The sequence below is a fragment of the Asterias amurensis genome, chromosome 7, assembly GCF_032118995.1.
Source record: "Asterias amurensis chromosome 7, ASM3211899v1".
NCBI classification, from domain to species: domain Eukaryota; kingdom Metazoa; phylum Echinodermata; class Asteroidea; order Forcipulatida; family Asteriidae; genus Asterias; species Asterias amurensis.
In genome coordinates this window covers 11,694,134-11,717,991 of record NC_092654.1, presented here as the reverse complement: position 1 = coordinate 11,717,991, position 23,858 = coordinate 11,694,134, and the positions used below count along the sequence as shown (strand labels likewise).

Genomic DNA, 23,858 nt, shown 5'->3' with positions numbered 1-23,858 from the left:
GCATAAAAACCACAACTACAAGGTCTGAAGTATCTGTGGACTAGGCTCATAAAGACCAGAAGTACATGCAGAAATAATAAACACATAAAACTCAATTATCCACTCAGCCAACATGTATCATCTTAAAGGCAGTGGACACAATTGGTAATTGTCAAAGACCAGTCGTCTCACTTTGTGTATCTCAACATATGCATAAAAATAACAAACCTGTGAACATTTGAGCTCAATCGGTCATCGAAGTTGCGAGATAATAATGAAAGAAAAAACACCCTTGTTACACGAAGTTGTGTGCATTTAGATGGTTGATTTCGAGACCTAAAATTCTAAATCTGAGGTCTCGAAATCAAATTCGTGGAAAATTATTTCTCGAAAACTAGTGCACTTCAGAGGGAGCCGTTTCCCACAATGTTTTATACCATCACCCTCCCCATTACTCGTTACCAAGTAAGGTTTTATGATAACAATTATTTTGAGTAATTACCAATAGTGTCCACTGCCTTTAATGTAAACCGTATACATAACTCCGTACATTAATTTGGCAATGTCACGTGAAATGAAAATAAATAATAAGATGACATGTTTACACGAGGGGTTAACTTTAATCTTCAAGGTACGTAGGGTCTGACTCTTGATGATCCGGCACCTGCAACAACGCCCACACATTTTGTAAATTTCTTTATTTTTTAGAAAGACTCTGCTAGGGTCGAAACGTCAGGCATTTAACTATTTTGTTTTGCAATAAATGTTTCTGTTACCTAAACATTAATAACAATGATAAACAAGTCGATAAGTAACTATTCATAATGTTTCTATAATTAGTTCAAGGTTTTCTCGGTCAATTTCGGCGAATGAGCAGCCATTAACCACCAAGCTTTTATGGTTCGCGAAACCGAATGCTACTGAAAAGAGTCATTCGATTTCGTTAAGATTAGTCAAATGTAATATAGCGTTATTAGATCTAACAAAATAATCATTCAATTTTACAATTCATCAAAGCAGTATTCAAATTCGCAGACGGTTCTTGAGACGTGTGTGCCACGAAAAAGAACGATGATGCGTTAAATTGAGAGTGCTAAAGGAATTTGACTCGACTCGAAACGAAATTGAAAGGCCGAATTCTGAACTTAAAACGCTGTAACAACTGGAGAGACAAACCAGCTATAATTCAAACGCAAACAAATGAAATTGGCTGCTCATTTGCCGAAATTGACTGAGAACACCTATTGTTATTATTAGTATTTTTTAATGTGTTGTGTGTGTTGCTATATTTAATAAACGGGAAACCCAAGTAATGTTTTACTCCAGACGTTTAGTTTGATACAAGTACTATTATTGCTGCTGGCAGCGATTTGAATAGTTTCGTATTATACCGTTGAACTATAATAAAAATGTGACCGAATAATCCATAAAATTCAAGGGCTCTTTCTGTCTCTCTCGATCGAGGTCATGATGTCTCTCTGATGGATGACATAGGTCAGAAAGCGTACCGTGTACCATCACACTTTGCGATGTACATGTACTGGCAACCTTTGTACGTGCGTAGATTTGCCTGGCAGTATACTTGGAAAGTCGGTTCACCCCGGCGGCGGTGTTTAATATTAACACACATCAGTGCACAAGTTATCATTATAAATCCCAAGGCCCTTTTGTTGCGTATTGTTTGTGTAGTAGATCTTGCATAGTAAATAAAGTGACTGGCTACACGCTGTTGTGTTTACAACCTGCCACAGTAAAAAAGCTGACTGCCAAAAAAACCCGGACACACGTCGTGGTTGAAACCACCGTGACATTGCGAGGAGTGGCTAGTGGACCAACCTCTAGTACCGTTGTTTGGAGTTCGTCGCCCGGTGACAACATAGTCATGCCGAAGCCAGGCCGGCAGAACTACGAGAGAGTAGAGGGTGACACCAACAAGCCAGCAGCTGAACCAGGTAGGGGCGTAAAAACAGTAACATTAATGAGCAAGACCCACGATTTACAACCAACTGTCAATACTAGTAAATTGTCAGTGTCATGTGCATGTATGTGCCTCGGCCATTCTTTGTGCCCTAATTAATTGAAATGCTCACACGTACCACAGGATAATTTTACAATTTTCTCCCCACAGGGTGGCCCTTGATCTAGGGAAAAAATGCCTTGGTGCCCTTTCCCCCTTTTAAAACGAAGCATACATAGGTACATTGTCATTATATCACCTACACGAATCTTCCTGCTGATACTCTATAGCTATATTTCCCAGTATTCCCAGTTTCCCTCATCCAATTTAGTGGTTGCACCAGCATGCATGGCAAATAATTACATAAATACATATTAGCTCCTCTGATGTGATGATAAGCTAATAATAATGTGTCTGGCTGGAAGCTGGGTTAATGTGGTGTTTGTATGTGTTATCATTTTAAAGGAAAGGGCACTTCTTGACTCGTGCCCATGTTTGACTCGTGTCCCGCTACACCATGCATTTCCTTCCTCCATGGCTGCACTGAGTACAACCATTTCTACCTTCATGATACAACTGACGTCATGACAAACGTTTCATATGATTGCTTTCTATTTCAGTTTACTGGTGACATTTTAAAACCCATAGCTGTCCAGCTCAAGGGCGCAGTGCAGTTGCACCATAATATTCTAAACGGACTTGTATTACATTAATAATTGAGCTGATTTGTTCTGTGCAATTGTGCAAATGAAGCTGTATAAAGGATCACAAAGCTGTCAAACGATCCCTCAGCTATAAATTAATCAATTGACTTTTGTTGTTGCCTTTCGATTCGGAATGGTCATGCGAATACTTCAGTTGTGTCTTGCCAGCAATGTTTGTCTACAATGGTGCAGCCAAATCCACATACAGGCCCTATTATAAATAAAAGCGTAGGCCTACGTCCCCTCTGGCTCTTATAGTGTCCTCCGAGATGTACCGTTAAATTCCACCAGCCAACGCCCACCCTCGCACCGTGAACTTTGACACTAAGAAATAACTAGGTGTGGAATGATGGGGCAAGATATATAGTCTTGATTCCCAAGACACTCTAGTTATGTCAAGGAAACTTAATCGCTATATAAATCGCAGGTTGTGGAGTTGGTGGTTAGTTGCGGCGTGGAGCTTATGTGATGCACAAATAGGTACACTATTTGACGAACGACCAGTTGTTTTCTTGGAGAAGATTTGTATACCATTCCACCAGGTTTTTATAGATGGATGATTCTTAAACCATCGATCTTGGTTTTTTCCATAATTATGTTTTGGATGTAGATCTGTGCTTGTGTTCATTGTGTGGAGAGATGGACCATGTAGAAAGAACCACCACAGATTAGTCTACAGCTTTTTAGACTAAAGATAAAACTATCCAATAACTCCTAAACTTTGTTCCTCAACCCAATATGACATTGGGTGTCCCACCAAGGCCCGTTGAGTTTTATATTCTCCCCTCAAATAAAAACGCCCTTACTTCTGTGTAAATTGTCAAACATACGAGCAATGAGCATCAATCTGGAAAAATATCCCTACACCTCCCTCTCGGCAAATAAACAGTTCTTTCAGAGCTTCGGTCATAAACAATGTTGGAAGTCAACAAGCCCAGGTCACAATTTGGGCAACATTAATCTTATACATAATTTAATATTGTGCTACTTTTTGTGGCTCACAATTTTGTATAGGCAGTGGACACTATTGGTAATTACTCCAAATATTTATTAGCACAAAACCCCACTTGGTAACGAGTGATGGGGGAAGTTTGGTAGTACAAAACATTGTGAGAAATGGCTCCCTCTGAAGTGGAGTAGTTTTCGAGAAAGAAGTGATTTTCCGCGAATTTGATTTCGAGACCTCAGATTAAGAATTTGAGGTCTCGAAATCAAGCATCTCAACGCACACAACTTCGTGTGACAAGGGTGTTTTTTTCTTTCATTATTATCTCGCAACTTCGACAATTGAGCTCAAATTTTCACGGTTTTGTTATTTTATGCATATGTTGAGAACCACCAAGTGAGAAGACTGGTCTTTGACAATTACCAATAGTGTCCATTGTCTTTAAATTGCCCACTTAAAAATCATGGGAGCGTTGCTCTGGGTGCACCCTTACATTAGGCAATTGCATTGAATATTGCACCTGTTGCCGCCACTAGCGGGGCTGTACGAGATCATAGTTTGTCCATAGAGTTATTATGTATCGTTCCCATTCATTACCTTCAGAGAAATTCAAGATGGCGGAATCGTGAAACGGCTTACGTTCCGAAAACCCTGTGTTCCGATCTATGATGCGTTAGTGTTGGGTTTATAGGATTACGGAATACGTGAGAGGTATCGGAACATATGGGTGCCGGGAAAGGGTGTGTCACCATCGTCACCGTGGCAACTGTAGTCATTGAAGACACACCATAACCAATGGACGGCAGATGTTACATATTTATATAATCATAATGTACTCTAGACCCTGGGATATGAACAGTTTATGCGCAATTATGATTGTTATTTACAATAATATTATGCGCCTCATCAGTAGGCCTACATGTTAACGGTTCATATTATAATATTCAACACAAGTCATGGCAATAACGTTTTGGAAAGTATACAAGTTATGTATACGCTGATTGGTTAAAGGCAGTGGACACTATTGGTAATTACTCAAAATAATTATTAGCATAAAACCTTTCTTGGTGACGAGTAATGGGGAGAGGTTGATGGTATAAAACATTGTGAGACACGGCTCCCTCTGAAGTGACGTAGTTTTCGAGAGAGAATTACTTTTCCACGGATTTGATTTCGAGACCTCAGATTTAGAACTTGAAGTCTCGAAATCAACCATCTAAACGCACACAACTTCGTGTGACAATGGTGTTTTTTCTTTCATTATTATCTCGCAAGTTCGATGACCGATTGAGCTCAAATTTTCACAGGTTTGTTATTTTATTCATATGTTGAATTACACCAACTGTGAAGGCTAGTCTTTGACAATTACCTATAGTGTCCACTGCCTTTAAAGGCAATGGACACTTTGTGTATCTTGTTGAGTCAACAAATTTTGGGGGGAAAAATGATGGAAGAAAAAAACGTAAGTGTCGCACAAGTTGTGTGCTTTCAGATGCCATGACAAGAATTCGAGACCTCAGCTGAGGTCTCGTTTTCAATTCAAATATTTTAGTGAGAAATTACTTCTTTCTCAAAAACTACGTTACTTCAGAGGGACCCGTTTTGTCACAATGTGTATACTATCAATAGCTCTCTATTGCTTATTACCAAGTAAGTTTTTATGTTGTTGTTGTTTTTTGTTGTTTTTTGAGAATTACCAATAGTGTCCAGGGCCTTTAAAACCCATCAGACTCCAAAGAGTAACGTTTATCTTCCGTTGCGATGAGTATATATAACTTGATTTCAAGGCGAACGTCAAACATGGCTACCAATGAGTCCAACAATAGAGGGGTCACGTAAGGTCATCCTTTATTTTGTCATTCCGGGGCTATCGCACTTTAACAACTTGAGTGTTCCTTTCAACTCTTGGAGCGTTTGGTTGTTGTTTCCAAGGTCTGTGTTAGGGGGGAGGGGGGGGGGGGGTACTTTCTAGTTAGGGAAGGCCTACATAAATCTCTGGCAATTAATCTGAAAGTAGTTATACATTTGATTTGAGTGGGAGAGTCGTCCCGAGATAAATTACTTCAGTCCCTATATACATCTATTGCGTGAGCAATTTTTTTTCCAAACAGCAAGTTTCTTATTTCGGTCAAATTGAAATAAACACAAGCTATAGAATTTGACAAAGTGCACAATATTGCTCTGTGTTATTTCTCAAATACAGTGACTTTTTGGTGGTCATTTTTGCGTACCGTATAGGTTATGCGATGACCTGTTCAGCTCATCAGCTTTATGGTGGGGGGGGGGGGGGGGAGGGCACAGCAAAACCACAGAACAAAACTGAGCTAGAGTCCTTGTCCCATTTCTTGGTCTGGCTGATCGGAAAGTGGTGTCAAAGTAAATTGTTAAGGTTCAGCGACATTTTGTCGCATTTTTGGGTCACTTTTGAAACAGATTCCGGGTCATACTGACCCAGCGAATGGTCAGGGTCCACGGGAACCTGATCCGGTCCAATTCTGACCCGTGAGGGTTTTAAGAATGTTGGTTTAGGGGGTTAGGAAGAATTACCATATCGTGAGATCCTATAATGAAATGATTTCAATCAACAATAAATATTATCCTTCTATACCTAAAATTGCTTATTCTTAAAAATGTGCCCACTGCTTTCCAGACCCAATTATTTGTTGTTGGGAAAAATGAATTACTTGCAGTTTATGTTCAATTGTCTAATCATGGAGCTTCATGGTCTGATTAATCAATTGAAACCCATTCACGCCCCCTGCCTGCAAATCCAAAACGACATTCTGATGTCATGACAGGAAATCACGTTTTGTTCACGAGGTTTTCAGTTCAGAGCTTTGTATTAGGAGAGTTGCGACGTATATGGAGGGACCAATTTGCTTTGGTCACGTGATTGCTGGACGCCATTTTCGGTCAAAACGCAGCACAACACAAAGTCTTTTCTGGCATCCTATATTCTTATGTGCGCACATGATATTTTTTCTTTTTCTTTTTTTACCGAAAATGGCGCAAGTCACAATTTTCCCGACGGTTCTGGTTCAGTGAGATTGTTTTTTCAAAGTGGTATTCACCCTTTGGATGCTTTCCGGAATTCCCGGTCGAATGGCGTTATAAACATTGTATTATAACGCTCGCATTGTCTCATTCCGGTGTTTTTACTCGTATTGGCCTGAACAAGTTTCGTTTTTATTTCGCCATGTATTTTACGTCTACCCACGCACCCATTTCGAATTCCTACATGGGGTTGCTTTACCCACGCACCCTCATTGAATTTCAACAGTTTAGTGTCCCTTGTGGTGTACCTTTGCACCTGGGTGTAACTCTTAATCTAAGGTGGTGTATATGTGTCTCTCTGTACCCTTGCAAGGTGTACCCCGATTTAAACTGGACTCGTCACGCCCCATGCATGAATTTATCCCTACAGTTTAATACAAATAATAGTAACAACAATAACCTGGGCCCAATTTCATAGAGCTGCTAAGCAGAAAATATTGCTTAGCATGAAATTTCTTCAGTGATAAAAACAGGATTAACAACATGTCCACGTGATTTCAGGACAAGCAAACAACAGCTGAATACCAGTAACGTGGAAAACGCAACAAATTGAAATTTGGGTGGTAATCCTGGGTTTTTTTCAAGGAAGAAATTTCATGCTATGCAAATTTGTCTGCTTAGCAGCTCTATGAAATTGGGCCCAGTTCTTATGTGGCGATTGCCACACCTGAAGGGCGTCTGAAGGCGTTCCCAATATTACAACTCTCCCATTATAAACTGGTGGTATAGGCTGCCATAAAGTTTAAAAAAGTTAATCAAAGGGCGCCCTCTCTTGTTTTTTAATCCTACCACATGCGATGTAGAAGGGCGCCCCTACCCTAAACTTGTGATCGACACTCAAAAGCTCATAAAACTAATCACAAAAGGGTCGCATAATCCCTCATTTTGTAATTCGGTTCATCTTTTCTTTCGTTTTAATGTCGTTAAAATGGAGAATAATACCGGCAACAGACATATTTGACCCGAAGTAGTTGCTAATTTTTTCGGAAATACTCGTAGAAAAAAAAATGTTATAACTACAAAAACCAAATTGGTTGGCGATCCAGATATTGTAAGTCGTGTCGGTCAGGTTTTTTTGTGGGTGTTGGTGGTGTTTTGGTGGGGGTCTTTTTTTAAATGACAAATGTTAGGTTTAGGTGTGGTAATAATGTAAACAATGTTCGGAGGAGACCTGCAAACAAATTGCAATAAGATGATAATGGGAAATAAATAATTTTATTTTTGTTGACATCTAAAAGTGTATCTTTATATATTTTCAAAGACTCATCTCTTCAAATCCGAAGTGATTTCTTTTAAACCACTTGAAGCTTTTAAATTAAAGATGCGCTCGCGAATTTGTTCCAAGTTCATGACTGTTCTTAGTACAGTTATTCCTCAGCCTTGATTGAACGTAGGCCTACGCCTGAGTGTTCACATTAGATGTCTTGCAAAATAAAGGTTTTTGTCCAAGCCAGTGAGTTATTCGAAGTCATCTAGAGTTTCTACTGAGTGATGTTGGTTAATGAATAATATTTTGTTGAAATTGATTATCTTCGCATCATGCTGCCGTCAGAAATGTATACCTTCGTTTGGATTATTTATTTCAACTCGGATCGGATTTGTTTGGGTTTATACATTAACTCTTCTGGGCAAAGTCCAGTTGCACATCTACCGGAGTGATAGCACGTGACCCCTGACCCCTTGTGTATTTAAAGGAACACGTTGCCTTGGATCGGACGAGTTGGTCAAAACAAAAGCGTTTGTAACCGTTTTTTATATAATGCATATGGTTGGAAAGATGTTTTAAAAGTAGCATACAATGATCCACACAAGTTTGCCTCGAAATTGCGTGGTTTTCCTTCTACTGTGCGAACTATCACCGTCGGCCATTTATGGGAGTCAAAATTTTGACCCCCATAAATGGCCGACGTGTTAGTCGACGAGGTAAAAGGAAAACCACGCAATTTCGAGGCATGTTTGTGTGGATCATTGTATTCTACTTTTACAACATCTTTCTACCCATATGCATTTTATAAAAAACGGTTACAAACGTTTTTCAAAGACCAACTCGACCGATCCAAGGCAACGTGTTCCTTTAAATGATTGTTACCCGTCCCCAGATGTTGACAGTCAACACCCACGCTATGTTTTGTTAAATGTACTTCGTCGAGATAACAATACTTATAATTTTAGGATGTGGCTTGTCAATTGTTATCCCGAATAATTAATCTTCTAAAAAAAATGATTATGAACATTCGACCGTAGTTTATGTTATACGGGGTTCGTCTATGGAATTGGATTCGGCGGGAAAATCGAGCAGGCGTTCGAAACCACGTTCTGGGCGTAAAGTCGGCCCCCAGCCGCTTCTTGACAACGGACCGGGAGCAAATGATAACACCGGTGGTATGTTAATACTTCAACCTCTGAGAACTAGAAATAAACGGAGTTTTTTTTTTTTTTTATAATTTTATACGCATGTGGAATTATGGATACATTTCTATTAGAATATTACTGTATGTTTCGTGCTTGAAAGGGATAGGGCACCAAAGCATTTTCTTTTCGGTATAAAATTATATAGTGCACCGTATGATTAAATTTTAAATGTCAAGGGCACTAAGGCAATTAATATACCAGTGGGCATGGAGGCAATCGCTTCGTTACCTCCGTAAAGTGTCGTGCCTAATTACTGTAATAACAGTATTCTAAAACTTACTCGAGTGGATCAAAATTAAAACCAATGGTTTAATCCATGAGAAATCAACGTTGAATTATTTAAAATAACAAACTCACTTTATTATCATGTTCATATTTCGCGTTGATGTGTGTGCATGTATAACAATGCAATGCATTATTATTTTTTAACTTGATTGACATGTGGTATAATATAAATAAATATTATTAGGCCTAGGCTTTATTATTAGGCTATGGTTCATCCTTTTCAGAAACCAAAGTTTCTTTATTGAAAATAACAAAATCATTTGTTATCAATTGTTCGTTTCTTTTCTTCATTGACAATAAATATTTAAAAAATTGTTATCACATTGCAATAACAGTGTTAGTTCAATGCATAGATTTTTACCAGATATTGACATGTGGTATTATATAAATTATGATGATGAAATGTACATACATTGTATTCGTATTGATCGGATTTTTGATGTTTCTAATAAGCTGAAGCAAAAATCGAATTCTTTGTCTCGGTGTTGATTTTTTAGGCTGGGGTAGAATTTAAAAAAAAAACCCATTAACTTCAGTATGTATATGCAGATATTCTTTGTCCTTTGGTCTCATTTTTATAACCCTTAATCAATGTACAGTTATGTTTGTGATGCTGTCAAAATTTGCAACGGAAAATAAATTATTATTAACATCAAATTACGGGAACTGCCTGTTATATTTACGACAGACTCACTCATCGTATGTAAAGATGTTTAAGAATGTACCATCGCGTTTGGACCCACATGTATTGTTACCGCGCAAGGTAAGCAATAAATTAAGTAATTAAAATTTAAATACAAAATGATGAGTGACAGCCGCATATTGTAATTAATATTTTAAATCTTAAAGCCTGGTATTTATTTATTTAGCCAAACCAAACAAGTCATGTGACGTTTCCAGAGAGTCAAAAATTATTCACCCAACCCGTTGTCATGACAATAAGATACTTCATTGCGGGACCGCATCCCGCACATGTACGGGTTTTGCGCAAACTCGAATCTCATAATAGATTTTCCTCTCAATCGTGTGTAAGAGTATATCAAGACATCAAGCGAAGAGCATCACACACATGCACCGAATGTGTAATGGCGGCCTCCCGTAGTCTCGAAATCTCTGCGTTTCTATCTTTTTGGACGGAATTCTCTTGAAGCACCAAAATGAGTAAAAACGGCACTGAGTTAGTTGGGCATCACCACCGGGCGAATCGTGTTGAACCACTGCCCGGAGTAGAGGCTACAGCCGGGCATGGCGATTTGTGTATAACGGGTTCGTAATAATGCATTTGAATTATTCATGGTAGAAATCTCTTTCACGGAGATTTATAAACAATTAGTTTTCTATTTTGCTCTTTGATATGATTTATTTCTTGTGGCAATATCAATTTGTGAAGACGTGACTCTGATGATAACAAGTCCCCTTTGATAACATCGCACAAACAACTTGAAAAAACCCATTATAAATAATTGACATTATTTTTTAGGTAAACATGCACGTGGAATCGATTCAGATCCATCTTGATTGTTTACAATAATGCCGTTGATCATAATTCATGGTTGTGCGCGTTCTTAAGAAAAAATGTCTTGTTTATACCACGTCCCGCCCACGGTAAATGGGACTGTGCATAATGTGACATTAATTTTGTATGACATTTTGTTGAACTGTTTCAAGTGGTTTCTTCCCTGCCTTTCTCCTCTGTGGAACCCGGCCCCAGTTCGAATCCTAAACAAGGTTCTTGCATATAGATTGGGTTTCCAGTCCCTTCTGATGACCGCGTGGTTTTTCCTATTTGGGATCCTCCACCCTTTCCAGGTCTAAAACTAAAAACAATTCATTCTCTTCTTTAAAGCCAGTGGACACTATTGGTAATTGTCAAAGACCAGTCTTCTTACTTGGTGTATCTAAACATATGCATAAAATAACTAACCTGTGAAAATTTGAGCGCGATCGGTCGTCGGAGTTGCGAGATAACTATTAAAGAAAAAACACCATTGTCACGCGAAGTTGTGTATCTTTCAGATGCTTGATTTCGAGACCTAACTTGAGGTCTCGAAATCAAATTCGTGGAAAATTACTTTATCGAAAATGACTTCAGAGGGAGCCGTTTCTCACAAGGTTTTATATCATCAACCTCTCCCCACTTGTTATCAAGTGAGGTTTTTTTTACTAATAATTATGTTGAGTAATTACCTATAGTGTCCACTGCCTTTATAGCACTGTGGACACCTTCGGTAATTTTCAAAGACCATGTATTCTCATTTGGTGTATTCTCTCACAATGCATAGCATATTAAATCTGTGAAAATTTGGACTCAATTGGCCATCGAAAATGCAAGAGAATAGCGAAAGAAAAACACCCTTAATATTGTTGCATAAAGAAATAATTTGTGTGCTTTCAGATGCGGCCTAAAAAATGTGTCAGGTCTGAATATTTGAGTGATTACCTTTTTCTCAAAAACTACGTTACTTCAGAGGGAGCCGTTTCTCACAAAGTTTTATACAATCAACAGCTCTCCGTTGCTCGTTACCAAGTACGTTTTTAGATTAACAATTCTTTTGAGTACTTTTGAGTACTGGACACCAATTACCAATTGGTGTCCAGAGCCTTTGACATTCGTTTCGTTGACATTCAAACTAGTTAGAACTCTCGAATTGTTATGGCTCAGCAATCAATCTTTATCGTGGTCTATGCATGAACGGGAAGGGAAAATAGTTTTCCCTCTTGTCGTAAAACAGTTAGTATATGATATTGCATTGTTTGGGAACATAGAGGCATGTTATTGTGCCCTTGGTGATGCGAGCATGGTATTCGCGCACGAGTCAATAAGGCCATGGGGAAAAGGCAGGTGTATAACAATGGCGGCCATTTTGAAATTTGCAAATTGCTGAATATTAATTGTTTTAAAGGCACGCAAAATTAACCCAAACTGTCCTATAATGTGATATGACGGTGATCTCTTATTTTAAATGACAACCGTCTTCTTTATGATCATAAGTGGGGGTGACATAAGAACAGCAACAACAACATTAACAACAAACGTAAACAAACAAAAAGCATAAACTAAATAATTGTTTCCAAGCAAAGGTTTGACATGTTGTTCAAATGGTTATTATATTGATCAAAAGGAAACGTCATTTACACGTCTAAAATATTTCTTTATAAATTCTACCCAGTACAACTATGCTCAACATTTCTTTTCTGTCTTTGTATTTATTGGGACCGATTGTCGGGACACAGTGATGGTATTGAAAGTACACCTCTAAATGGGCTTTCACAGTTCAAACTATAGAAGCTCGCTTGCACGCTAGCAACTTTTTTTTTGTTATGAACTCTTTGAAGCATTAAAAGCATAGCACAAAACTAATGCTATCTATACTATTAAAAGCGTAACCTGCGCCATCTTGGATTGAAAATTAGAAGGTCCAGTGGTATGGCATCCTTGTGGAATCCAACACGGTTGTTTGTGTGGAATTCAATACGTTTGTGTGGTTTCAGACGTCGGGTTGCAAGTCTGCAAAACCCGGATCCAAATTCGCACTTACAAGTCATGTGATTGGAGGAAGTTTGGGCGGCGACCGTGCGTCAACCACTGGTCGATGTTGTTACCAGACTTCCTAGAAATCTTTCTGACAGGCGACTCATTGGACAGTGTTTCGCAGATGGTGCTCCGGATTGGTTCATTCATTGCCCCTTGCCCGCCCACCCGCCATTCGATCCGCCCTTTTTGGTCAGGTTACTTTCGTGTTGTACTAAGCATGGTTCTCCGGATTGGTTCATTCATTGCCGCGCAGGGTCGAAAGGGTCGAAGAGGCTGGGTGCCAGGACAAAACCGAAACCAATCCCACGAATTTGACCGAATTCGCATTGAATGGATGAAGTACCGTAGATTGATGTTTCGCAGGCGACCATGTGTCTACCACTGGTCGACGTTGTTATCAGACTTCCTAGAAATCCTTCTGCGAGTGACTCATTTGTTGAAAAGATTAAATGGAGAATATTTATAAAAAAGCATTCACTTCCAAACGGCATGAGAATTATCATGATGAACAAGGATGGGATCAAACAGAAGCTTAATAATTTGGAAACATTGGGTAGGGCCGGCTATAGGTTGGAAGGTGTCTGAGGGAACTTTACAATTAATAACATTTTGGGGGTGGGGGGGCCTTACACAAAGAGCCATTCTGGTCAGTGTATTGTGAGTGGTGTGTTGTCTGGTTTGAGACAGGCCACCTGTTGCTTGGTGAAGAAGGTCGCCGTGGGACCACTTTAGGTTGACAGTGGGTGGCGACCTTGGACCTTTTGCCAGTAAACTCAAATGGGTACATGCATATCGTTTTAGAATACGGTCTGTTCATGGAGGTATAATGTTGCAGTTTCAGAGTTTAACCATGGAGGTAGAATTGTGAAACCATTCCTTACTCTATGGTGAAACTTATACACGTACGTCAAAGGCTGTTTGCATTTGGTCAAAGTTGTTAAGCAAAACGACATTAAGTTTCCTTTTGAATAAGTCCATTCACAAAATTGGTTAGAGCAGTGTGTCGGTCAGGTCTCAGAATGTACATTTTGCCAAATCCATTTTGAAGCCTAATTTAGCCATCGGCCCGTCGGGTTGGTTACTGATGGAGATAATATTAACAAAAGAGACCTCGTGCGGCTGAATGGGGTACATTTTTAGGAGTTTGTCTATTGACCCAAACTGGACGTAACAAACCCTAAACATGACTTGACATGCTTTCTGAAAGTGAAATAAGTTAGAGAAAATTAAGGAGTGGGGACGAGTTTATCGTTTTTATTTAGTTTGTACGATATAGGGTTCCAGAGATATGGGATGTATGGAGGTTTGTTCCTAGAGCAGCGTGAACATGAACGCGGTCAGAAATTGTGTCGTTTGTCGTTCAAATTTCGCGAGATGCAATAAGCCCAAAGTGACAATAAAACAAAACCAGACCTGCCAATTGTCTCACGCATTAGGCGTGAGACTCACGCATTTGGGCTCTGTCTCACGCTCACACGCACATCAACCATTATTGGGGCGAGATCGGGAAAAAAAATTAACGACATTTTTTGTACAAAATTTGTACAAACAGAGCGCAAATTTGCAGATTGCGCACGCTTTTGCTCATCCAGTAGGTTCAGCTCAAATTCGGCAGAGCGCAAAACGCTTATTGCGCACAAGTTTGTTCCGATTCTTTTAGCAAATTCGTTGAAATGCGCTCCACTAGCGAAGACACAACAGGCAGAAGAAGTGAGCGATTGGATTTGGACATCATTTTTAGTCTATTTTTTTCAAGTTTGGAAGGATATAATCTGACACAATCGAACCTCCACATTAACCATCAACATCTTCTGTGTACCTCAAGTGAGTTTTAATTATTCTGAGGAGGTTTTTGATGCATTTTGAAACACTTTTTGTCCACAATTAAATTTCACATTGTTTTATTTATTTATAAAAAAAAAAAAAAAAAAAAGGTTGGGCGGCGATTTAAAAAGGCCTTCTTAAACTGGCAATTTTTTTCCGGGGGGATCGGGGTTGAGCTTTGAAAAATCTCACACATAGCTAGCCTCTGGACTTGGCATCTCTGCCTGCAAAACACTTTTTTGACGTTCACGTTAAGTGCTCCCGTTATACATGCAGCCTATTGACCAGAAAGTTTACAAGACCAATTCAGATGAGAATAAACTAAAAAGAGGCCTACGCTCTTACCGCCCCGCCCCCCGAAAAAAAACCCAGTAGATAAATTAGATTTGTGGCACACAGCATGTTCCAAAAACTCGCTTTACTTATAGTGCTGTAGCAACGCTATGTATCGTGGGACGTAAAAATGTCATTTTTGACGATGTTTTTTAAAAAGGAAATGCAAGCATTATGAATGTATATTGAGTGTGTGGAGAAAGTTTTGGTAGTGTAGTACAAAAGAAATTTTAGCTATTGCTGGCTAACGGTCAGTTTCACCTATCAACGCTGATTTGAAAAACGTGTAACGTTAGGGAGGCCCAACACATTAGACCCCTATAAGGATCACGGGGGAGCCTTATAGTTTCTAGATGCATAAGGTACGTCGTCTAACCCAAAACGAGGTGGGTACAGCCACTGCAAGTAGTGGTGGACGTGCGAAATAGCTTCATTTTGGGTTAGAATTATGACGCCATGCATAAATATTGAGAGAGGCGTATAACACCCTCACCCACATTTCAAAATATTTGTGTAAAGGATTTTTATAGCCTAGCGGGGTGCCGCGCGAAGCGCGGCATCCCGCTAGTTTTTTATTAATTCGGCCAATGCATACCAACAATTTCAAAGCATTATTTAGTACGGCAGTGCTGCTACTATTTTAGGAAGGCCTCATAAAGGGGACTGACCTTCGCTTGTTTGTTTTACATTTATAGAGTAGTCTCATCTCCAGCCACTTTGTTTGTTTTGCATCGCTAAACACACTTTAATATACCTAGAACCTGCTGCATCACAGACTACACCAAACCGTTGTGTGTGTGTGAAACGCCCACGTCGATCCCAAAAGTATTACTCATTCATCCCTACGTGAATTGTCATAGCACTTGTGTTACGCAGCACTGGATTGAAGGTTGTACTGTGTGGGAAATTAATTTTAGGCGTAGCCCCTTCCCCCAGAGCCAGAAAAGTGTAACTGTTGTTTACGGGAGAGGTCATATTGACGCATGGACTTTGTAAACACACGATAAAGAGGGGTTGATTGGCCATAGTTCAAGTTTAATCCGGTGTTTATCACTCCTTAGCTGGTTCCTGTTCTGACAAGGTTAGTAAATTATATCAGTCAGTGTGTGTAAGGTATTGAAACCATTTGAAACCATATGAAACTGATCGTGCAGTTGTGAATGTGACTGCCTGACCAGATTGAACTTAGTGATAGCGCACGGGAAGGGAATTTTACTGCTGTATCGCCTAGTGTTTCTGCGCCGTGTCTGTGCAGTCGTTAGACGGAGGCCTGTCGGTTATTTTTCGCTGGATCAGTCAGCCATGCTATTGCCACGATAAAACTTGCACCAAGTACAGTTTTGGAAAGCACTAAACTAAGGCCTAGATAGTCAGTTTTAATACAGTTCTTGTTGAACTTGAAGGTAAGCCAATTGATTGCATGGACGGTGACTGTTGTGTCACCAAACTAATACATACATTGCATTGATTTGACAAATAACTGAATTATATGTAAATTGTCAAGACAATGTTGTAGTACCTACATGATACATGGGTCATTCCGTGTCAAATCAACCAATTTTCAGAAAAGTTCCCAGGTGACCCCCTCAGATTTTGATGAAACTTCATCAGAATGATTGGATGTGGCAAAAATGGAACACATACAAAAAAGCTAAGTCATACTCCATGTCGTTTTCGAGATATGACCCATTGAAATTTGGTCAAGGCGGCCATTTTGTACTCGCGCGAGACGCGAAAAGTGATTTTTGTGATAATTTCCGACTTTGAAAGCTCATAATTTAGTTATTGTACCAGGTAGAGAGCTCAAATTTGGTATTCCATCTTACTTCTTGCCAAATTTCATGAATCTGCACTCAATTTAAGAGTATCTCCTTTAATTTTTTAGTTATGGTCACCTAAAGTAGGCACTTTAATCAGCCAAAAGTGTTTTTTTGTGATAATTGGGGTCACCCTGTACCCACATGAGGGGTCAAATGAAACCTACATTCCCTAGTTATTATCTATTGGTGCATGTCTTTACCCATAAGCAATTATAAGCTCACAAATGCATTCATTCAGAAATAGCATGGACCCAAAGTTGGTTCAGCCAGAAAAAGGTCAAAAAGACCTCGCCCGTCTTGACCCCGGTTGACCCCGCGATCAATTGAAACATTTTTTGAAATTGATACCAGTTGTAGATATATATTGTATCTACTTATACACCAATTTTCAGCTTTGGCACTCAACTCCTTCGTGGTGTGGTGCCAAATTGAATATTACATGTTTTTGGCACATTTTAATGTAATATCATACAGAATACATGTACATGTACATTCATGTACACATCTAATACATGGTAACAAATGTTTGAAGCTTATTTTCTCTGGCTAGCAAAAAGGAACATCAATGCATTGGCATTTGTGGTGTCTGCGTGATACACAAGTACAAATTTTGTTTGAGAAAGTAGTGTTTGCATGTGATACACATTAGAGAAGTATTGTTCTAAAAAAGTAGTGTATGGAAGTAATAATACCAGTATTTATGCAAATGAGGTGACCATGTGATTGCAAAGTTTAACCAGCATAAAACATGAGGAAACAAAGGGGACTGGGGTTGGGTTAAAACCAGAGAAGAATATGACAGACAGTGAGTGTTACGTACTGGCAGATTTTATTTGTATTGTGTGGTTTGATCCATGTTTCAAGTGAAACTCCACATGGTATGTAATACTGTGGTATGGTTTCATTCTGGGGTATTGTTCCAATATTCTGTATGTCTTATGGGAGATTTGGCACTCAACTCCTTCGTGGTGTGGTGCCAAATTGAATATTACATGTTTTTGGCACATTTTAATGTAATATCATACAGAATACATGTACATGTACATTCATGTACACATCTAATACATGGTAACAAATGTTTGAAGCTTATTTTTTCTGGCTAGCAAAAAGGAACATCAATGCATTGGCATTTGTGGTGTCTGCGTGATACACAAGTACAAATTTTGTTTGAGAAAGTAGTGTTTGCATGTGATACACATTAGAGAAGTATTGTTCTAAAAAAGTAGTGTATGGAAGTAATAATACCAGTATTTATGCAAATGAGGTGACCATGTGATTGCAAAGTTTAACCAGCATAAAACATGAGAAAACAAAGGGGACTGGGGTTGGGTTAAAACCAGAGAAGAATATGACAGACAGTGAGTGTTACGTACTGGCAGATTTTATTTGTATTGTGTGGTTTGATCCATGTTTCAAGTGAAACTCCACATGGTATGTAATACTGTGGTATGGTTTCATTCTGGGGTATTGTTCAAATATTCTGTATGTCTTATGGGAGATTTTTGCAGCACTTTGAGGTACCTGCCTTAAATTATTTATTGCAGTTAAAAACAATAATACAAATAAACTTACTTTTTTGCTAGCCAGAAAAAAAAACCAGTTACACAAGCTTCAAACATATATTACCATGTATTGTACATGTGTACATGAATGTACATGTACATGTTTTCTGTATGATATTACATTAAAATGTGCCAAAAACATTTAATATTCAAATTGCCACCACACCATAAAGGAGTTGAGTGCCAAAGCTGAAAATTGGTGTATAAGTAGATACAATATATATCTACAACTGGTATCAATTTCAAAAATCGTTTCAATTGATCGCGGGGTCAACCGGGGTCAAGACGGGCTGGGTCTTTTTGACCTTTTTCTGGCTGGAACCAACTTTGGGTCTATGCTATTTCTGAATGAATGCATTGGTGAGCCTATAATTGCTTATGGGTAAAGACATGCACCCATAGATAATAACTAGGGAATATAAGTTTCATTTGACCCCTCATGCGGGCACAGGGTGACCCCAATTATCACAAAAAACATTTTCGGCTGATTAAAGTGCCTACTTTGGGTGACCATAACCAGGGGTCGAAATTGCCACTAGCCCGCTAGCCCGGGACTACCAGATTTACAGCCGGGCTACTCATTTTTCCAGTTTGATAGCCCGACGGGCTAGTGGAAAAATAATGCAAAAATCATCATCACAAACAATAAAGAACTATGTTATTGGTGTATTGTAAAGTTTGAGCCGTGACGCGAGACATAATGTGTCTTTCGGGCTACCAAAATCTAATCAGGGCTACTAAAAATTATTGGTCACTAGCCCTGCTGACTACCATGGAAATACACTTAATTTCGACCCCTGCCATAACTAGAAAATTAAAGGAGATACATTTAAATTGAGTGCAGATTCATGAAATTTGGCAAAAAGTAAGATGGAATACCAAGTTTGAGCTCTCTACCTGGTGCAAAATCTAAGTTATGAGTTTTCAAAGTCGGCAATTATCACAAAAACCACATTTTGCGTCTCGCGCACGCACAAAATAGCCGCCTTGACCAAATTTCAATGGATCATATCTCAAAAACGACATGGAGTATGACTTAGCTTTTTTGCATGTGTTCGTTTGAGCCACATCCAATCATTCTGATGAAGTTGCATCAAAATCTGAGGGGGTCACATGGGGACCACTGGTTGATTTGACACGGAATGACCCACATTGCATTTAAGTGTGTAGGTAGTAAATACATGGGCCGTTCAGAATCAGGGTGCCCTTGAAAATTTAAGAATATTTAAGTTGTCCATAATAATGGGTTATGATTGTGGTGGCTGATAAGCACGTTTACCTGTATTATGATCCATGGTAGTCCCACTTGTGTGGCCAGCTATCCTTGGCTACACAAGTGGGGCTAGATCCATGGCAGAGCATTCCATATATCAAGATAGTCCCAAGGCCGGGTATGGTTGAAGAAACAGTTTTTCTTAGCTGACAGAGAGTAGCTGTGTGTTTATTTGTAGAGTTCTGTACTGGTTTTAGTGTGTCTGTGTTTAGTGTGGCTTGGTGTCGCAATTTATAGTTGATAAGTCACCAGAGTGTGGGTTCTATCTCGGCCGTTACACTTTTATCCTTGAGCAAGATACTTATAAATAGTCACCTGGAAATATATATTTTTTTCTATCAAACATAAGAGTATATGCTTATATTGAACAATTTTTTTAGTAATTGTTTGTCATGATTTATATGGTTAAAAAATAGAGAAAATTGTTTGGGGGCTGACTCCGCCTACCCCTTTTGTGATGTCAATCGAGGCAGACTTTTGCCTGCAATGCGTAGAGTAAACACACTTGCAAAGTACAATGTACGGTCCAAGTCATGAGTTTGTAGGTTTCAAAAAAAGTTTTTTTTTTGCATTTTTTCGGCAATGCTGACCAGGTGTATTGCTGCTGGATGCAGCAAAACAACTAAAGATGGGGGTCAGGTTGCATCTTTTTCCTGCAGATCCCAAGTATGGGTGGTTGTGGGCCGCGAAAGTCAGACTCACAAGAGCAAAAGTGGTCCGGTCCGACGTCTTTTTCAGCGCTGTGCAGCGAACACTACGAGCCGTCGTGCTTTGAATCCGGAATAATATACACCACACATTTGACATGAAGAGAAAAGTTATTCTAAAACATGACGCCATCCCAACAACTTTTCCAGAGTGGGAAGGTATAAATGGGTACCTGCGAGGGTAGAGGTTGACATTGTGAATGAAAAAGCCTTGGGAGCGATATAGGCCTATAGATATAAACGGTTGCACAGGTCGTATACTCCCAAGGGAGCTGAGAAACATTTAAAAAAAGATGCTATTGGCCCTATGACCAGTGCACTACAAATGTAAAGCGCATTGATACGGTCATTGTGAAATGCACTATAATATTTGTTGTTATTATTACTTCTATTCCTTGTACAATTGACAGCAATGGACAGCCTTACGTCATTGTTTGAATATTTTAAGCTGTGCAAGGTTTTGATTAAGCTGTGCGAGGTTTAAGCTGCAACAAAACAATACATTCTGCTATAGATGTGGTGCTTTTATTGTCTGAGTATAATACAGTATTTTAAAAAGTTATTGATCAAGTGTGTTGTTGTTTTTCTTGTTTTTTTTTATAGACATGGCAGCGCCACCAGCGATAGGATTTGAGGGCCTTCAGGAACCCGCCCAACCCTATGAAGCTATTGGTAAGTTCAGTTCCTACCAGATCAGTTTAAAGGGCTACCAGGATGTAGTAAAAATTATTGGTAGATCTTAGCTAAAAAAAATACTAGACTGGTCACCTGTCTCGATCCACAAGGTTTTTACAGGCAACTTTTCGGAACCAGTGATTTTTTGGGAAACAATAATTTTAATCACTTTGATCGGTTCGAGGTGCAATTGGGAGCTGCACTTACTATGTAGATTATAGATTCTTTATATAAAGATTCATGAATCTAGGTGAAAAATACAAATGGATGGGGATTGACTTGGCAAGAGACAACTATCTGGCGTTATTCCTAAGCCTTGAAGTGTGGCGTCATTATGTTCAGGCTAAAATAACATCAGCTACTCGCGTACTAGACACAAAGAAGGTGCTAGACTCCCTTCCTGGCGTCACATGTGGATACTCTCTGTATGCACATTTTTGTTTTGACACCTAAGCAAGTGGTTTTCTTGAGATGAGACTAATGCAGCTATGTGCATGTTCCCCCATTGGAGGATTATTTCAAAAATCAGTGCAATGTAGTCTCCTACTCAAGCCAGGAATTGGCAGTTTACAGTACAAAACCACTCACTGCAGTGTACAAAAACCGCTCTCTACACATGGTCTGCCATTGTCGAAGTAAAACTGCGTGCACTGTGTGGTGTGTGCGCATCGCCTAAAATCTGCTTAGCTTAGTAACTGACTCATTGGGGATATTACTCCCAATTAGGAAATATTTGAAATAAATGTTGAATAGCCTACATTTTACAAATTGTCTAAATGAAACAATTATTGGAAAGGAGGGAGGGTGTGATGAAGAGAGAGAGACTGCCCATTTAAGCGTTAAGCTGAAAAGCATTGTGGGGCGGGATAGCTAAGCTGTACTTCAAGAGCTGCACAAGATTGAAATTCACTGGACTTTCTTCTGCACCTCCCATGGCAAAGGTCATGTGGATGGCATGAGAGGGGCAGTGAAACATCTTATGTAAAATGGCCCACTCAAAATGTTTTTCAAGCTAGATGTGCCAGAAAATGTCAACAATCGCGAGCATTTCAAAATTTCTGTTGAACTTTAAGATTAGTGTCCATGACCAAAATGATGGTGCAAAGCTCCCGTGGCGTCCTGTGATTATTCCAGGTCGACTCCTTCATGATTAAGTTTTTGATCTGTGTTTGCAGTAATAAAGGTATAGTTGACGGATGTTAAACATAATATCCTGGGTTTTTCCAATTAAGGTAAGTTTTTTCCTATGAGGCAGCTACTGTTTTACTGTTATGTGGCATCAAGTTAACGGATAATGACAGCAGAATCTGAAAGAGATAGTCTGAAATTGTACAATTTGCTGCAAGATGTTTTTTATGATTTTGCTTTTTTCGTTTATCATCTGGGCCCAATTTTATTGAGCTGCTAAGCACACAAAAATAGCTGAGCATGAAACTGTTGCCTTGATAAAAACAGGATTTACCAACCAATTATCCACACACCAGTAACTAGCAATTATGCAACAAATTGAAATTTGGTTGGTAATCCTGTTTTTATCAAGAAAAAAAAATTCATGCTTTTAAAAGCTAATTTTTGTGCTTTAAGCAGCTCTATGAAATTGGGCCCTGTGCGGAACAACAAGCAATGTTTTTGCACAGTTTTTAATCATTACAGTGCACCATAGTAGGGTCCATATTGATGAATTGACACCATATGGGACAGGGTTGGGACAAAAATAGCAAAGTTTTTAAGGGCAATCAATCATTTCTCAGGTTGCTGGGTTTTCCCTCAAGGATTGTTCCAAACTGAGGGCATTCTGTTCCTGAATTTTGCTAGTATGACCCGTGGCACACTGAACTGAAATGAGCTCCTTGGATTGTTTTGCCAAGTAGGCTACAGTTACGGAAATGTACTATAAATTGTTTTTTTTTGTGTGGTTTTCCTGGTGTGTTATTTTTATAGTGTTAGCACAGTTGACCTTAAAGCCATTGCAACCTTTCGGTAAACAGTGTTGTCCAAGGCCCACACTTTGTGTATCACATCTTCTATATCAAATAACAAACCTGTGAAAATTTAGGCTCAATCGGTCATCGGAGTCGGGAGAAAACAACGGGAAAACCCACCCTTGTTTCCGCGCGTTTCGCCGTGTCATGACATGTGTTTAAAATAAATCCGTAATTCTCGTTAACGAGAATTTATATTGTTTTGCTGTTTTCTCAAAAAGTAAAGCATTTCATGGAATAATATTTCAAGAGAAGTCTTTCACCATTGCCTTCTGTAAACCTTGTAAGTTATTTGTAAATCTGTGAACTTTTATTTTTTTTCTGAACCAAAAGGGTCCAATGGCTTTAAGTTTTGCCTTAAGAATGTCTGTTATTTTTCATTTTCGGTTCTTACAGCCATGGTTGAATGAACGCATACATTATGAATGGAAAGATTGACCAGCCATAATTTATCAAGTTCAATGAAATGGAACGATGATCTCCCTGCATGGAGGTCTGCGTACAAATATTCATATGAATTAAGAAGCAGAAGAGTGGATTTGCGCGCCTTGTAAACTTGTACCGGTATACACTGTACGTCTATGGATAGTTCAGTCAGTTTGGCAATGCCGTCTGGGAATCATTTCAGGGCTTGGGCTGATGTGGGGGCCTATTAAGGCTAAATTACATGAGGCAGTTTACAATTTATAATGTTGAAAATATGTTGGGCACTTAGCATTATCAACAATATTTATAATTCTAAATTTAATCTACAGACAAACCAAGTGTTGTAAAGCGTGTTACCTGTACAAGTTTCCTTTGTTTTTATAG

The 23,858-nt window shown here is 39.1% G+C and overlaps 1 protein-coding gene across 9 annotated transcripts in view; it reads left to right on the top strand.

Annotated features, from left to right (window-relative positions):
• Positions 1-1,620: 1,620 nt before the first annotated feature.
• The window catches only part of LOC139940049 (anoctamin-4-like), a 73,876-nt gene continuing 51,638 nt past the window's right edge, over positions 1,621-23,858 (top strand). For 4 of the 9 annotated variants that reach the window (XM_071936261.1, XM_071936253.1, XM_071936252.1 and 1 more), the window contains exons 1-2: positions 8,888-9,022; positions 20,995-21,063. In XM_071936261.1, coding sequence (XP_071792362.1) covers positions 8,908-9,022; positions 20,995-21,063 — 184 coding nt within the window. In that variant the 5' untranslated portion in view covers positions 8,888-8,907. Of the gene's footprint in view, positions 1,932-8,887; positions 9,023-15,937; positions 16,111-16,230; positions 16,433-20,994; positions 21,064-23,858 lie in introns of those variants that run through there. The other 5 variants (XM_071936254.1, XM_071936250.1, XM_071936256.1 and 2 more) reach the window with 4 other exon arrangements.